The sequence below is a fragment of the Sceloporus occidentalis genome, unplaced genomic scaffold (assembly GCF_023333645.1).
Source record: "Sceloporus occidentalis isolate IW3139 unplaced genomic scaffold, rSceOcc1.0.p SCAF_422, whole genome shotgun sequence".
Lineage (NCBI taxonomy): Eukaryota > Metazoa > Chordata > Lepidosauria > Squamata > Phrynosomatidae > Sceloporus > Sceloporus occidentalis.
In genome coordinates, this window is record NW_028317402.1 from 279,273 (window position 1) to 295,690 (window position 16,418).

The 16,418-nt window shown below is 39.9% G+C and overlaps 1 protein-coding gene across 1 annotated transcript; it reads left to right on the forward strand.

Moving 5' to 3' along the window:
* The first annotated feature begins 890 nt into the window (after positions 1 to 890).
* On the forward strand, positions 891 to 14,957 carry LOC149272712 (kelch domain-containing protein 1-like). Its single transcript, XM_089506785.1, has 13 exons — positions 891 to 986; positions 2,432 to 2,502; positions 2,814 to 2,931; positions 3,696 to 3,814; positions 6,899 to 6,977; positions 7,329 to 7,412; positions 7,495 to 7,575; positions 8,017 to 8,075; positions 8,383 to 8,495; positions 9,212 to 9,284; positions 13,854 to 13,938; positions 14,296 to 14,348; positions 14,786 to 14,957. The coding sequence occupies exons 1-13, from the start codon at positions 891 to 893 to the stop codon at positions 14,955 to 14,957; spliced, it is 1,203 nt and encodes a 400-aa protein (XP_089362911.1).
* Positions 14,958 to 16,418: the final 1,461 nt, after the last annotated feature.

Below are 16,418 nucleotides of genomic sequence, written 5' to 3' on the forward strand. Positions count from 1 at the left end.
TGCTCGTACATAGAAATGCTTTCACCTATACACTTATGAAGACATTCATGCTCAGACACACATACACAAAACATCCGTGCTCACACGCTAATACATTGACACTCATGCTTACATGCACTCAAACATACATACTCATCCCTTAGACATACTGATGCTATGTATGTAAGAATGAAATACCAAGAAGATTATATACAGTTTTAGTTATAGACACATTTTCTGCTGTTTTTATACATTCTTTATTCTTACTGTTACAACACCGTGATAGTCATACTCAGACATTCTGCCTGCCTAGGAACGGGGACATGAGGAGAGGAACCAGTGATTCTGGTCTCAAACAGTGACTGTCCTTAAATTGCGGCAGTTGGCAGGTATACCTACAGCATTCACTAACATCTTGGGGTTTTTTTTATTATTTGCATAATTCTTTAGATCGGGACATACATGTGAAAATGCTCTTGCTAATGCAGGATATTTAAATGCAAAATATGCCCCCAGCCAAAAGCATAATTCTCAACTCGTAGTTCAGAGTAAAGTAACTTGATCAGCAGTAGATTTAGTGACACTGCACCAATGACTTATTATTTTATTGAATGTAAAGGCATCCAGCACGGCTGGATGCAGCGATCGCAGAGATGTGCCCTTTTATTAGCCGTCCTCGGTTTCCCCAGAGCCTCCAGTCCGATCACGTGTCTTCTTGCGGGTTGGCGTTTTCATACCGAGTTGCCCTTTAACGCCAGATTATTTTTCCAGTTGTCTTTCATAGAGCTTGTAAACGCGTCACGCTTGGTGTCCCTCGTCGCAGCCCGTCGTGTGCCGGTGGGCTCCTCACTGACAGTTGGGAATTCAACCTCACAGCCGTCGCATCACACCTACCGAAAAAAACAAGAGCCATGGCCGCCTCACAGCGTTACTGCGTGGCCGAGGAGAGAAGCGGTCACTGCGCGGCCATGTACCACAACCGTCTGTACGTGTGGGGTGGATACGTGGTAAGCGTTGGGTACCGGTGGTTGTTGATGTAGCCGATAGCCTCGGTTATTAACCTTTCGTTTTCCAAGGACGAATTGAGTATAAACCATCGACACCTAGCCGTATGCACATGGTGTTTATGTCGAGCTTTATTTATAGACGCGGCATTGGGTGCTGACATGCGCGTGCGGCAATTCTTATGGTTGATTGGCTGGTATTTGGCGGGAATTCAGTTTGCTCCTGCGAGGCCCATGTGGTCATTTGGCGGATTATCTGCGTTTCTCCACACTCATGTTACATGATGTATAATAGAGCCTTTATTGGAAAGATTTGAGATACATGAAAGCACAAAGCCCAGGTACTTAGGTCAAACATCCCAAAAGTGTTTTGTTTTAGAGGCACAGCCTTTTTTTTTATAGACCCTGAAGTCCCACTTTTCTAGCTCAGAATGAGGGTGTCATAATATCCCACAATACTAAATTACTACTAAAATTACACAATACTAATATTATGTCCCACAATACTAAACATTCCAATAGTTTGCAGAACTATTGCAGAATATTTGTTTACATAGTATGTAAACAAATAAATACACGGTTGTGTTGTGACATGCAGAGCCTCCAGCAGCCCTAATAGTTGGGACTCTTGTAGGGGTAGAAGGGTATCTGCCGCTTCATCCATCATGTATATTTGATGCAAACAGGAGGTCTTTTAGTGGAATTGCTGTGAATTTCACCACCCTACACATCACTGCATCCAAAGTGGGAAGCTTTCTAGTCATCTGATACCTGCCATGTTTAATTAATGAAATATAAACGGATTGTGGAAGGGATGTATCTGTATGTTTCTTTTAGTATGTAGACAGTTTATGAATGCATACGATGGTAGCTCGTGTATAGAAGAGCTGGATGATTCCAATGGAATTTTTTGTGGCCTGGCTCAAAACACAACAGCTTTTAAACTAAGCAATTTACAGAATAAATACTCAAAGCGATCTGCAGTAAATTTGGGGTTTATTCACTAAAATTGTAAGACGGATAAAAGTAGTATCTAAGATCTTAGCAAATTTCATCATATCAAGCTATGTAGGTGAAAGAAAAATGACCCGAAGTGTTTTCTGTTTATAAAATATAGAGTTCTAATGCATGACTATAAAGGGAAAGATACACCCCTGTGTACATATTTTACCACCTTATCCAGGCTTATCTTCCTTACACGATGCTCTTATTCTGCTTCCTCACTCTGCCCTGATGCCTTCAGCCTACCAAAGGTAATTCCCCAAAACATGCATACTGTTCCAGTGCACTCCCAACCATCACCCTTTCCTTTCTAGCACTCATCAAGAGGGTTTGCTTGCAGAACCATCTAAAAGAGTACCAACTTTCTTCAAAAATACAGTAGATTGGCCGTTAGTCAAAGCAAATTGGTTATCCATATGTACTTTAACCCTTTCTTTTATATATAGACAATAGAAGAGAATGAAGTTTATTTGCCCAATGATGAGATTTGGATCTATGATACAGACAGTGGCTTGTGGTAAGTTAATCATGTTAATATGGGTCTTTAAGTAACATGGTATTTTTGGTATATGACACAAAAAAAATAACTTTATTAATTAGTCAAGGGGAGATTTCTTAAAATAATATTTAGATCTTTTTAAAAGTGGTATTGGGATATTTCATAATATTGTCCTCATCCCTGTAACCAAATATTTCAAGTGAAGACTACAGCATATTTAAGTACTCTAGGCTTAAAAATATCAGTAATTTAGATTGAATCCATGTTGTCTTTTTAGTTATCATGCCACTTAAACCTATTACTAATATTTTTATTTTCATTGTAAATAGGTCTATTCACTTAATGGATGGCGATGTACCTCCATCAATGTCAGGCAGCTGTGGGGCTTGTCTTAATGGGAAGTTGTATGTTTTCGGAGGGTATGATGACAAAGGCTACAGTAATCAGGTACTTTCTACTGTTAAATGCATAGTAACCATTTTTGTTGAATGCACAATTCCCCAGCTATTAGTTAAGATACAACCCTTAACCCTCATGATCATACCTGGGAACTCTCTGGGTTTGATCTGGAGATTGCCGGGTGAAGCACCGGTTCTCCGGGTCGCAGGGTCTTGACACGCCCCGCTCTCCGCCCCTTTTCCCTTCAAATAGGGGTGTTTCCCGCTGCCGTCAGTGGGAACGCCCCCGATGTCAGTGGGAACGCCCCCGATGTCAGTGGGAACACCCCCGATGTCAGTGGGCCATCCCACTGACGTCAGCGGGAGCCCCAACCGACGTCACAGGCCCACCCCCTGACGTTAGTGGGCAGTCCTGGCCGCGTCCCGCAAGGGAAGTTCCCAGGTAAGCTCATGATTCACAGTCCAATCTCATTATCGTGTAGTTAAGCTGCAGCTAGACATTATTTTTTTTATTATTTTTTTTTTACTATAGATTGACAAACCAGGCTGTTAAAACTGCAGCTAAGTAGTATATAGGCACAGATCATGCACTGAATTAATTTCATAATGCAAATGTGGGAATTCTACATACTGCCTGGTTGTAAATGTCAAAGGCTGTCCAGCAGCATGTAAAATGTTGTGGCATAGCATTTAAAACATGTGCAGATGAGTCAGACTCCTCTTTGAGGGTTCCTTCCACTTTTTAACTGCACAAATTTGCACCAATGTTTGCAAAGAAAGACGTCAACATATTGTTTGCATGTTTCTTTAAAGCTGTACGTTGTGCATTTGAAATCAGGGACTGGACGGTACACGTGGAAGCACATTACAAGCTTTAAAGGCAAATCCCCTACAGCACGGGATAAACTATCGTGTTGGGTTTACAAAGACAGGTAAACTGTTTTTCGATTGGTTTATTTGTGTGACAAGTTATAGTTGAATGTTATGTTAGTATTTAACCCCTTCAGTACCGGGACGTACCTGGTACTTCCTGGTTAACAGTCACCGGTAGACCGGGACGTACCAGGTACGTCTCCTCCAAAAAACGCCCCCACATCACCACAATCGCGGTGATCGTGGGGGCGCTGCTGCTGCTGTCTGCCCAGGAGTCCTGGGCAGACAGCACAGCCTGTCTAAGCCCGCCCCCAAGCCCACGATCACTCCCACGGAGTGATTCTCTAGGCAGAAACTGCGATTGCAGAAAAATCTGCAATCTCGGTTTCAGCTGCCACAGGCAGCTTCAGGGAAGGGTGGGGGGGTATTGAATGGGTCCCCACACAAGTGTGGGGACCTGATCCAACAACCCCCTGCTGCCTGATCGCTCCATGAGAGCGTCAGTGCAGCGTTAACCCCTTCGCGGCATTGAAGGGGTTAATTCCCGTTTTTTAGTGGGTTCTGCTGCTGGTGGTCTGCCTGGAAGCCCAGGCAGACCAGCAACAGCAAAAACGAGCCCCCAGAAGTCCTCTGATCAGTCCTGTAGGACTGATCAGAGAGACTCCTCCCCTACAATCTCCAGTCTATTGGAGATTGTGTCCCAGCTGCCAGAGGCAGCTTCAGGGACAGGGAGACAGGGTTCTTTGGTCTCCACATGAGTGTGGAGACCAGACCTCCCCCACCCCACCCTTCCTCAGTTAACCCCTACCCCCCTCTTCCTCAATTAACCCCTTCAATGCTGCGATTGTGTATGACCACCATCGCAGCATTGCAGGGGTTAATATTAGTCCCCACAAGCTTGTGGGGACTAAATATCAATCAATGCTGTGCTTCAATGGAGCATCAGCATTGAAAGAGTAAAAAAAAAATAATGTAAAAAATAATAATAATAATTAAATTTTTTTTTTTTTAAATAAAGAAATAAAAAAAAAATAATAAAATAATAATAATAATAAAAAAAAAATAACAGCACTGACCTGAAAGTCCAGGGTGCTTCCAGGTCAAATGCTGGGCTGATCAGATCACTCCTGGCCAATAGGAGTGATCGGATCATTATGGCAGCCCACGGATGACCCTGCTCTACAAAGAGAGAGGGGTCATCTAGGGTAATTATGAAAAAACACAAATTATTAATAAATGAAAAAATCATAATTATTACCTGATCACTTGTCGGTGACATTTTAAGTCGCTGATTATTGATCGGTCTCCCTGATTGATGTCAGCGGCCTAAACCTGTCACTTACAAGTAATCTGATGAAAAAAAATATTTTAAAAAATGTAAATGCACATGTTCCAGTTTTGCCCTCATAGCTTCCTCAAAAAATACATGAACCATGCATGTGAGGCCTTGTTGGAACCGGGGGGTGTTGGTGAACAAAATGTGGTGTTTTTTTTCCAGTGTTACACATATGCTGTGCAAGAAATAAATTGCAACATTGAAATGTATGCGTTAAAAACGCAATAAAATAATTTCCCTGTGAAGTTTGGCAGACATCAGTGAAGAAATGGCTGGCTGAAAACTGTCAAAACTACCCTAGTTGAACACCTTGACTCGTCTACTGTTCATAAATATATACTTTTATGGGGAAATTTACAGTGGGGGGGCTTCCAAAATGTCCCAAATGGGATATGGGCCCAGGAAACCAATTTCTGAAAACTTGTGCATGTTCCAGTTATGGCCTCATGGCTTCCTCAAAAAATGCATGAACCATGCATGTGAGGCCGTGTTGGAACCGGGGGGTGTTGGTGAACAAAATGTGGTGCTTTCTTCCACTGTTGCACATATGCTGTGCAAGAAATAAATTTTAACATTGAAATGTATTTGTTAAAAACGCAATAAAATAAATTTTCCGTGAACTTTGGCAGACATCAGTGAAGAAAAGGCTAGCTGAAAACTGTCAAAACTACCCTAGTTGAACACCTTGACTTGTCTACTGTTCATAAATATATACTTTTATGGGGTAATTTACAGCAGGGGGCTTCCAAAATGTCCGAAATGGGATATGGGCCCAGGAAACCAATTTCTGAAAATTCCAAATGTGAAAATGAAAATGCGCATGTTCCAGTTTTGCCCTCATAGCTTCCTCAAAAAATGCATGAACCATGCATGTGAGGCCTTGTTGGAACCGGGGGATGTTGGTGAACACAATTTGGTGTTTTGTTCTGCAGTTGCACATATTCTATACAAAATATAATATAAAATCTAAAGCAACATTGCAACATATGCAAAAAAACCCCCCAAAATATAAAAATACCTCAAAATTTGGCAGCAATTGGCGATAAAATCCCTGTTTGAAAAGTGTCAAAATGACCCTAGTTGTACACCTTGACTTATCTACTTTTCATAAACATATAATTTTGGGGGGATAATCAGTATTTGTGACAACTATTGCAGTTATTAGACTACCATGCCAAATTTGAAAAAAATTACATTTCAAAAACGTGATGCATGCCTTGCAATATTTGCCCTATACTGGTCAAAATAGATAAAAATCCTGGCCATGTTGGATGGTTTCCAAATCAGGACAAGTTAATGAATATATTTGGGATAATTTTTTCCCATTGGTTTAATGTGTGTACAATTTGTATGTATACAAAACTGTAAAAAAATGCGTTTTTTTTCATTTTTTCCCCACTTTTTCCAGTTTTTTTCAAACAAAACAATGTACTACCCAGCTTACTATGGTTTCAAATGAAAGCCCTACTTGTGCTGAAAAAAACAATATATGATTTGTGTGGGTGCACCAATTGATAAGAGAGAAATTACAGTTGAAGAAAGACATGGCAAAAACACAAAAAACGGCTCCGGTCCTTTAGCGACACCCTAGCTTAAAAATCCCGGTCCTGAAGGGGTTAAAGGGGAGCGAGTTTTTGTTGCACAAAGATCTTGGATGGCCCTGTATAATGCATAGTTAAATAAGTGACATTTCTCAAAAGACGTGTGAATGCATTGGAAAAGTTGCTGTCATCATCTACATGTCCCCCTCTGTCCAATTATTTGAACTATTAGACACCTGTTTATTTTTTATTTTTTTCTACTTTAGGTTAATCTATTTTGGAGGATATGGATGCAGAAAGCACAATGAGCTTAGTGACTTCTTCAATGTCCATGACGCATCATGGGTAATTACTCCGTAGACATAAATATTAAACATCCAATAAGTACACTTTAGACTTTTTCTACTTCTTGTAGTCTTCCTTCCTTTGTGATCTAACAAACCTGGCGTTTTCTTCAAGACTTTGAGCTTCAGCCGACGTGGCCACCACTAGCAATGCCCCTGGTAAAAGAACCTCTGCTATGTGTATCTTATATTGACTGTTTATTAATTCCTATTTAGAACTCTGACCTGTAAACACAAGCTGCTTATATATTGAAATTGCGTTTTGTCAAACCACTGTAATTTTATTTATTGCAGATCTCTAAAAAATAAAACAAAAAGAGGGCTGGAGACTAAATAATATTTGTAATTGCAGGAAGGCCAGATGTTTTGGGGATGGAACAACGATCTTCATGTTTTTGACACAAGTAAAGAGACATGGTTTCAACCTGTGGTAAACGTAAGTTCAACTCTGTGTGTGGGTTTTATTACTCAGTGAAATGTGTTCTTTTGTATTTAAAAAAATATATTCCATTTAACAGAATGTTCCACCACAAGCCCGGGCTGCTCATTCCTGTGCTGTTCTGGGGAATAACGGATATGTCTTCGGTGGCCGAGTGCTGGTGAGTGATCGGTCCATTCAGTTTAGTAACTGCTTTCAATTATTATTACCTACAAGCTACAAGAATTAGAATCAGTACATAATGTTATTAGCACTTGACGTGGAACAACAGATGTAAACTCTTGTTTTTCAGAATTTTTTCTTGTTCACTGAATTACAATGTTATTGAGATTAAAATTATTGCAAAGGTTCATGGGAAATGAAGGTTTACATCAGTAAAATAATTGCGGGATTATTATTATTGTGGGACCCGCAAAGCTTTGTTGCTACCTTTCATGGCACCAAGTGAGGTCCAAACATGTTTATATTTCTTTAATGCAATTAGTAGAGAAGCTTGTCAGTCCAAATTGTTTTGTATAGTTTCAAATTGTGAAGTTTTGAAATTATGGTTAGGGTTACTTGAAAAAAAACCAAGTACCTTTATACTGTGTTTAATGTTTAGGAAACACGAATGAATGATTTGCACTTTTTGAACCTGGACACTTGGACTTGGTCTGGCGGGTAAGACAGGCTGATACAGGGACCAAAGGTCAGGCAAAGTTTGACTATGTTATCTACCAAGTTTGAACCTTCTGAAAACCAGCATTGGCTAGTTTTTAAAGTGAATTATTTACACTTTCAAGCCCCAGACATGTCCTGTTAAACTTTCTCTTTCATGTAACAAACATGTTCACTCATCTCCCCTCTCAGTGCTCTACAAAACAAAAGCCTAGCAAAGCAGTTATAGTCTGTTAAGGATAATACACCACAAAGATTCTCTGTTTTAAATATCCCTGCATGCTATTTGAATACTTCCTCTTTGCATTAGAATCCGAGTTAATGGGGAGAAGCCTAGAGGCAGATCATGGCATACACTAACTTCAGTTGGGAATGATCAGCTCTTTCTCTTTGGAGGCCTTAGTACTGAATGCGAACCATTAAGTAAGTATTTCATGGCTGAAAAACAAGTTTCATGTAATAACTTTAATCACTTAATCTAAATAAATGTTAAAAGCCAGAAAAGTATCACCTTACATAAACTTCACAATAATATATCTTTTCAACTTTATCGGACTATGTTTTATGTGGCAAATATTGTCTGTAGTAATTTATTGTCGAAGTAGAAATAGTACACGTTATGGGCTGTGCTCTGATTAATAATTCATATTTTTTCAATTGGCCAAATGATAAATGTTTGTGCTATAGCTAACTGAATTTCTAACACTTTCTAAATTCTTATTCCCTGTCCGTCTAAGCAGTTTGAACATAGCTTCATAATTATTAATAAATAAAATGTATTTAAACCTTTGGAATGAATAGTAACTGTGTAATTAATAACATTATCGGAATGTTTGGTTATGAATGAAGATTGGTTAATTCATTCCATTCCATACAGGAGAAAAAGAAAATCTATGACAACATATTATGGTATTATGTTTATTGTATTCTACGTAAGTATAAAATTCCATTTTAATGGATGTACACCTGACACAAAGCTGCTGTTCCCAATTATCAAAACTAGTTCTTTCTAGGACTTGCATATAATATATGCAATATAATTAATACATTAAGTTCCCCTGCAAACACCTTCGCTTTTGTTAGACAAGGCTTCCTAATGATTTGTTAAATTAATCTTGTACACATATTTCTTTTTGCAGGTGATGGATGGATTTATAGTACATCGACCAATGAGTGGAGGCAGTGTAAACACTTTCCCAAAGACAGACCAAGGTAGAAATGATGTAGTAAAGAATAATTTTAATTACGGTAAATGTTTGAGTAATTGGTCCTTCATCTATAACAATGAGTTGTTTATGTTAAATGATATATAGCTCATGGCTGAGTATAGTCAATGATTAAATGGGACGCATTAGTGGTCATTCCAGGCCAGATAAGCATTTTGCGCAGAAATAAACTGATAATAAAAAAAATGATGCCAATTAAAGACGGTTTGTAGAAGTACAATTTAGCAGTTTGCCTTACTTCTTAATTTATAGTAACATTCCCCACCCAGTTGAAGATATGACTATGGACAGTATCTCATGCTGGTCATTTGCCTCATGCTTTCGTCAGAGCAGCCACTACTTTTATAATTTCTTTAACGCTTTTGAATTACAGTCTTTTCCTAAGCCAGTCAACAGTTACTGTTGAATATTGATAAACCCGTTTGCTCCTGCTATCTCCTGGATTCACTGATGCTTTTGCATTCCAGCTAATTGCCCAATACTATCTCCCTGATCATTCTGTTTATTCATGCACATTACCCTCTGTCCCATCACCCATGTCCATGAGGCCTGCTTGTTTAGTGTTCACTTTCTGTCCTGCAGTTTTCATTCAGATTGTTCCCTGCACACTGCCCATATCCAATATACACAATCTAACCCTTCCAGCAGCTGGTTTATTGCATGTATAATCCATTCTTCTCATATCATGTGTTTGTACTCTCTGCATCCCATACTAGTTCTTTCTTCCAGCTTGCGCTGTGTTCATACAGGTTACCTACCCTTTTCACATCTATCAATTGTTGTGCATGGTGCTTGAGAATGTGTGTATGTGACACAAAACAAAGGACTTTTGGGTGGTTCTTTTTGTACTACAGATGGTATTCTTTGTAAATGCCCTGCTTTATTAGGTTAAGGTGCTAAATTAGAGCAGACTAGCATTGAATGAGATAGACTCAACAACACAGTCCAGGCAGGACAGGCTCCCCAGTGCTGCTTGAAGACCAGGCCCAAGCAAGATCTTCCTACTACAGATAGGCAGTGGCGTCGCTACAGGGGGGCGATTGCCCCACCTAGGTTTATCCTTGCCCCCCCTGTTGCCCCCCTGTCGCAATGTGACTTTAAATCCCGTCTTTTTTTTTTATTGCGGAGGAGAGAGAGGGTGCGGCCCACGTAAGATCGGCAGCCAGGGCAACCGATCTTACACGGGCCGCCCCTCGAGCCCTGCTACTTACCTGTGGGAGGGTCATCTGTACTGCATAGAGGAAGCGGAACCTAGCAGCGGTCACATGACATCACATGACTCTGCTCCAGTCCTGCTTCCTCTGTGCAGTACCAGAGAACGCAGAGGGAGGCCGCGCCCTCTGCTGAAGTCTGTGAGCGGCATCGAGGAGCTGCAGTGCAGGTAAGGGGGTGGGGAGGGTGTTTGAATGAGTATGCGTGATTGAGGGAATTAATCTGTGAATGAGTATATGAATGAATGAGTGTGTGTGTGATAGCATGGATGTGTAAGTGCTGAAACCTAGGCATGATGGGACTATGATTGCTGTTAGCAATCACACTCCTATCATGCCAAGTAAGACAGTACATGCTGAAACCTAGCTAGCTGCCCCCCTTGTGTATTGATGCTGCCAGCAGTATGGGGTCTACACATCACTTACAGCCACCCTGTACCAGCATGTACTGGCTGACCTGGCATGTTAGGAGTGTGATTGCTAACAGCAATCACAGTCCCATCATGGCTAGGTTCCAGCATTTACTGGTTGGATGTGTAAGTGCTGGAACCTAGGCATGATGGGACTTTGATTGCTGTTAGCAATCACACTCCTATCATGCCAAGTCAGCCAGTACATGCTGAAACCTAGCTAGCTGCCCCCCTTGTGTATTGATGCTGCCAGCAGTATGGGGTCTACACATCACTTACAGCCACCCTGTACCAGCATGTACTGGCTGACCTGGCATGATAGGAGTGTGGATGCTAACAGCAAGCACAGTCCCATCATGCCTAGGTACCAGCATTTACTGGTTGCCTGGGTATGATAGGAGTGTGATTGCTGTGTGGGCAGTGTGGACGCCAGGGCTGGCTTTGGGGTCTGCAACCTGTGATCTATGCCTGTAATTTAGGGGGTTTTAAATATACCTTTTAATGACGTGTTTTTATGTGAATTCCAATTGATCTGTACCTGCAAAGCTGGTTTTCCATACATTATTTATGTATACCTGCAAATACAGTGTTTGTATGTCTTATTCAGTTGATTAATACCTGCAATGCTGTTTCCATGTATTTATTTGATCTATACCTGCAATGCTACGTTTCATATACTATTGTATACCTGCAAATACAGGATTTGTATGTCTGATTCTGTTTATTTGATATATACCTTCAGTGCTGAGATCACAAGTGAATTTCAGTTGATCTATACATGCAAAGCTTGGTTTGTGTGTTAATGTGTTGATCTATACCTGCTATCGGGAACTGGGGTTAATATTTATATATATGGGCAGCAGGGGCATCAATACACAAGGGGCAAAAACACTAAGGGGGGTATAAACGACAATGCAGTGTGAAAAATCCATCCTGATGTAGACGTCTGTGACGTAGATTGTGTCCTGCTGTTTGTGTGTTTTTGGTTATCAGTGTAGCAGAGCCTGTCCTCGGGTGTGTGTGTATAGGTGTTGGTTTGGCAGAGCCTGTCCTGGTGTGTGTGTTCGGTTGTCAGTGTGGCAGAGCCTGTCCTAGGGTGTGTGTTTGGGTGTCAGTGTGTCAGAGCCTGTCCTGGTGTGTGTGTTTGGATGTGGCTGTGTCAGAGCCTGTCCTGGTGGGTGTGTGTGTGTGTGTGGCAGAGCCTCTCCTGGTGTGTGTGTGTTTGGTTGTCGGTGTGGCAGTGCCTGTCCTGATGTGTGTGTCTGGGTGTCGGTGTGACAGAGCCTGTGTTGGTGTGTGTGTTTGGTCATCTGTTTCCTTGCACTTAACTTACAGTAGGAATTATTTAAGTTATATTTATCCAGAGATAAAATGCCCTCCTGAAGTTGTAGTGACTTCAGGGGACAAAACGTTCAAGGCCCTGAAATCATTTAGTGAAAAAGTTATTTATTGTGTTATAATATTTATTTCAAGGATTAGTTGCACTCAATTGTGGGTTCAGGCTTCCCATGTTGAATGATCAAGTATTATTTTAGCCCAATAACAAAAGTATAATTCCATAGCACATTACTTTTGGAAATTATGAATGCCCCCCCAGTTTGACTGTGGTATCTTGTGTGCCCCCCCTATATATTGTTTCTAGAGTCGCCACTGCAGATAGGACAGAGACAGGACTTCCTACAAGGATGAGGTGAGGAAGATGGGGTATTTTGATCTGCTGTCAGTTTTCTCATCTTAGTGCAAGAATCTCTGTAGGATGATGATACAGTTTCCTTTATCTCCATGGAAGGAACTTGAGATAATGGCCTAGTATTGATAGTTATTGTAAGGTGAAGGGACTGTATGGTATCTTGTGAAATTGTATTTTCTATTGGCAACGTGCTTCTAATATATGGTAGGTATGACGTGTTTGGGTAATTGCATAAAGGGACACTACAGCCTTCATATGCACTTTACATTTTAATTTGGTCCTCCTTGCAAACAAACAAACCTCCTGTTCTTTAAATGCTTAGTATACTCACCTCAGCACTGGTTCATGGATCAGTCCCAGGGTGTCTAGCGAGAACTCCCCATGTGCATATGCTTACTTCATTGGGAGTGCTTTCCTGCTTCAGATTGGGTGCTTCACACAACCAACAGTGGCACGATAAAAATGGTACCCCTAAGCTCCAGGGGCGATGTGCTGGAGCTTAGGAACTGCAGCTTCTCCCAAGAAGGTAGATTATTGTTTTTAGTAGGTTGAAGAATGCATATTAAAGAGACACGTCAGCCATAGCTGAGAAGTCCCTTTAAATTTAAGTATGGTCAGTAATGCAAATGCATGGAGACATTCTGAAGATTTCCCCCATATGAATTTGCCCACCTCCAGCTATTTTCCATTCAGGAGATGTGTTTGGCCAAACACGTCTCCTGACATGTGATACGCTCGCTGCCAGACAGTTCCAGTGCCGGCTCAGCGAACACTGTGAGCAAGGTTCTGTTGAGGCACGTGCACCTAAATAGTTCATACTGATTTCAATGGGAGTGCTTTCTTGGAGCAGAACATCGGACAATAGAAAAGGCGAGCAGCTGCAGATTATCCACAAGGTAACTTAACTTGTTTTTTTTTTTTAACTTTAGTAAATGCTTATCAAAGTACGTAAAAAGTACTCTGTATTTCTTGGTGAGACTCATATAGGAGACACAAAGTATTCAACATAAAAAGGAGCATACTGAAATTTCATATGAAATAAACATGATTATATTTGCATGGCGGAACAAACTTGACATTTTAGTTCCCTATTTAGGAATTTTATTAAGATTTATAACTACCGGTATTTACAGGTTTATTCTACTATTGTTGTTATTCTACTATGTGTGAAAGTGAATTATAGGGGTTTCTGTGGTTAACCAAGTTCATGCATCGTGCTAAATCGTTTTGTGATATATTTCCAGATTGTGGCACACCGCCTGCCTTGGAAAAGACAGTGAAGTAATGGTGTTTGGTGGAAGTAAAGATGACCTCCTCTCCTTAGACACAGTTAGTAAAACACCAAACTACATGTTTTTATCTGCCAATTACATTGGTAATAATGCTTGTAACGCATATTTTTAAGAAAAACACCTATAGGTCCCACATCCCTTTACAATATAATGAGGTTCCAAACAATACATTAGCATTGCACAAGTTTACATTGTGGAAGCTTTATGTCTTGAGATTTAAAATATGACAACTAGGATAGTAATCTTTTAAAACGTATATATTTGTTATGTTGGCTTCTAGATGACCGAGTAGTCAGTCCAGACCACCTTTAGTGCCACAATCCAAATATAAACCTCTGCACTCTACTGCTAAAATATTTGCAGGCTCATTGAACATATTACTTTTTCATTTTAGGGTCACTGCAATGACTTACTCATCTTTCAGATTCAGCCATTCTCGCTGCTTAGGTGAGTTTAAACATTATGAGACACAAAAGCCTATACCTTTGACATGCGATATATATATATATATATATTATGCTTTTTAACATCTTTGTTAATGAAAAATGATGATGTTGTACCCTATCTGGGACACACACGGTTCGGTATTAAGACCTATTTGATATTTCTGCCATGTGTAGATGCAAATCATATGTATTGCTACGTAAATTAGAACAACACAGATGGCTATAGTGTCATTTAAGTAAAATAATTTGCAAATAGATGCCAGCATTTTCTTGCATGTAGGGAACAGGTTTTAAGGGGTACCGTGAGAATCACCTACTAAATCAGTCCCTCGTGTGATGGCATTGTAGAGCTGCTCGCTCCTTTCAGAATCTGCTGCTCGTCACTTTTTCATTAGACCAGTTTACTTGAACTCTTATTTCTTGTATTTTTTTCTATAGGTTGAGTTTGGACACTGTTGGGAAAAATGCTGCATTATTGGGAAACCAAGTATCCTCCTTACCTCGAAATCTCCTTCAGCAAGCAATGAAGAGAATAACATTCTGGACAGCGACGAAATACAGGCAGGGCAAGTCAGCTCATACATATGAAGTGAATAACAACACAACATGAGCAGCCAGAGGAGGAAATATTAAAGTGTTTGCACCTCAACTAATCTTTTATTACCAGGGGGGGGTTCTGCTCACCCTCTGGCACACAAAATGTTAAGGTTTGTGTTAAATAAGCAGTACTGCACTGTTGGTAAGGATCTCAACATGCAAGCAGGTTAAACAATACTGTTTAATGTTTACTTTTTGCAAGGTTCAAAGCCATTTCTGTTGTATTAACAGGTACAATTGTGTTATATATATATATATATAAAATAGACTAATGTTACTGAAATCTGGATGTGTATCGTTTTTGTTAAGTTTTTTGGTGCCAGAGAAGCTGGCAGACGTTCAATGTATTTAAACACAACTCAGAATATGCTTGTTATAGTCTTCTTTTAAAACAGAGTTTTCTTTATGCAGTAGTTATACTAGTTAGGTTAAAATTATAGATACATGGTGCATCTTCCTCCAAAACATGGTGTGGTGCTATGTATCCGCCTAGACATCATTTTATTATAGCTCTTATTAGCTTTGTAATGTTTCTGGGCTGACCGGGCTCCTATAACCACACATCACAGTGTTTTATGACACTGGGGGCTTGTTTCATATTCCTGCCTTCATTATAAAGAGCCCAATCCCAGTGAGCTTCCTCTTGCAAAAAGAGCTGACGCTGGCTTGTATAATGCTTAGGTAAACAAGCAAGCACTATAGCTATAGGATTTACATTTACTATACATTATACAGGCTGGCTCTGAAGAAGTTGGCTCTTGATAATGCATAGTGAGTCAGGAATTTGAAATTTGTAACTGGACTGCAAACCCCAATTTAGAGAACATGCCCCATCTTCCTACTTAGTGGATTTGTTCACTGATGTGGAAATTTAAATTTGCCATTTAACTTCATTATGCATTATGACAGGTCACCACTGGCAAGCACTATATATCAGTATTTGGATGAATGGCTTTTCCGCATTAACAAGCTAACTTTTGTAATTTAATTCAGTTCAGTTTGCGACGATGCCTCCAGAATTTGTATGGATGTAATGTTTAGTACTGGATAGACAGCTCAGTCTAATTCCGCAGACACTGTTAAACTGTTTCTTCTTTAAAAAAAAAAACCAAGCAAACATATTTTGTATGTTTTTTAACTAAAAGATGTGATAAAAAGTGGTTATTTTTTTCAAGTCTTTGCTGTTATTTATTTATTAAAAATAATAGTACATACATAGTACATGAACAAAAAGAATAGAGCGCTCTCAGTTCAGAGTATTAGCTAACATGACATGTGAACCCCACTTTAAAATACGGACAGTAGGATGGTATAAAGGATATAATAAGGTAAATGTTTAGAAGTCTGAACTACTACAGCTTATATGAAGAAGACTAATTAATAATTCATATTTCCCTTGTCACAGATCATCAAAAAAACAACTTGAAAAGGCCACAGTTTATGCCTGAAATTGCTGACCTCCAGCTTAATAAAT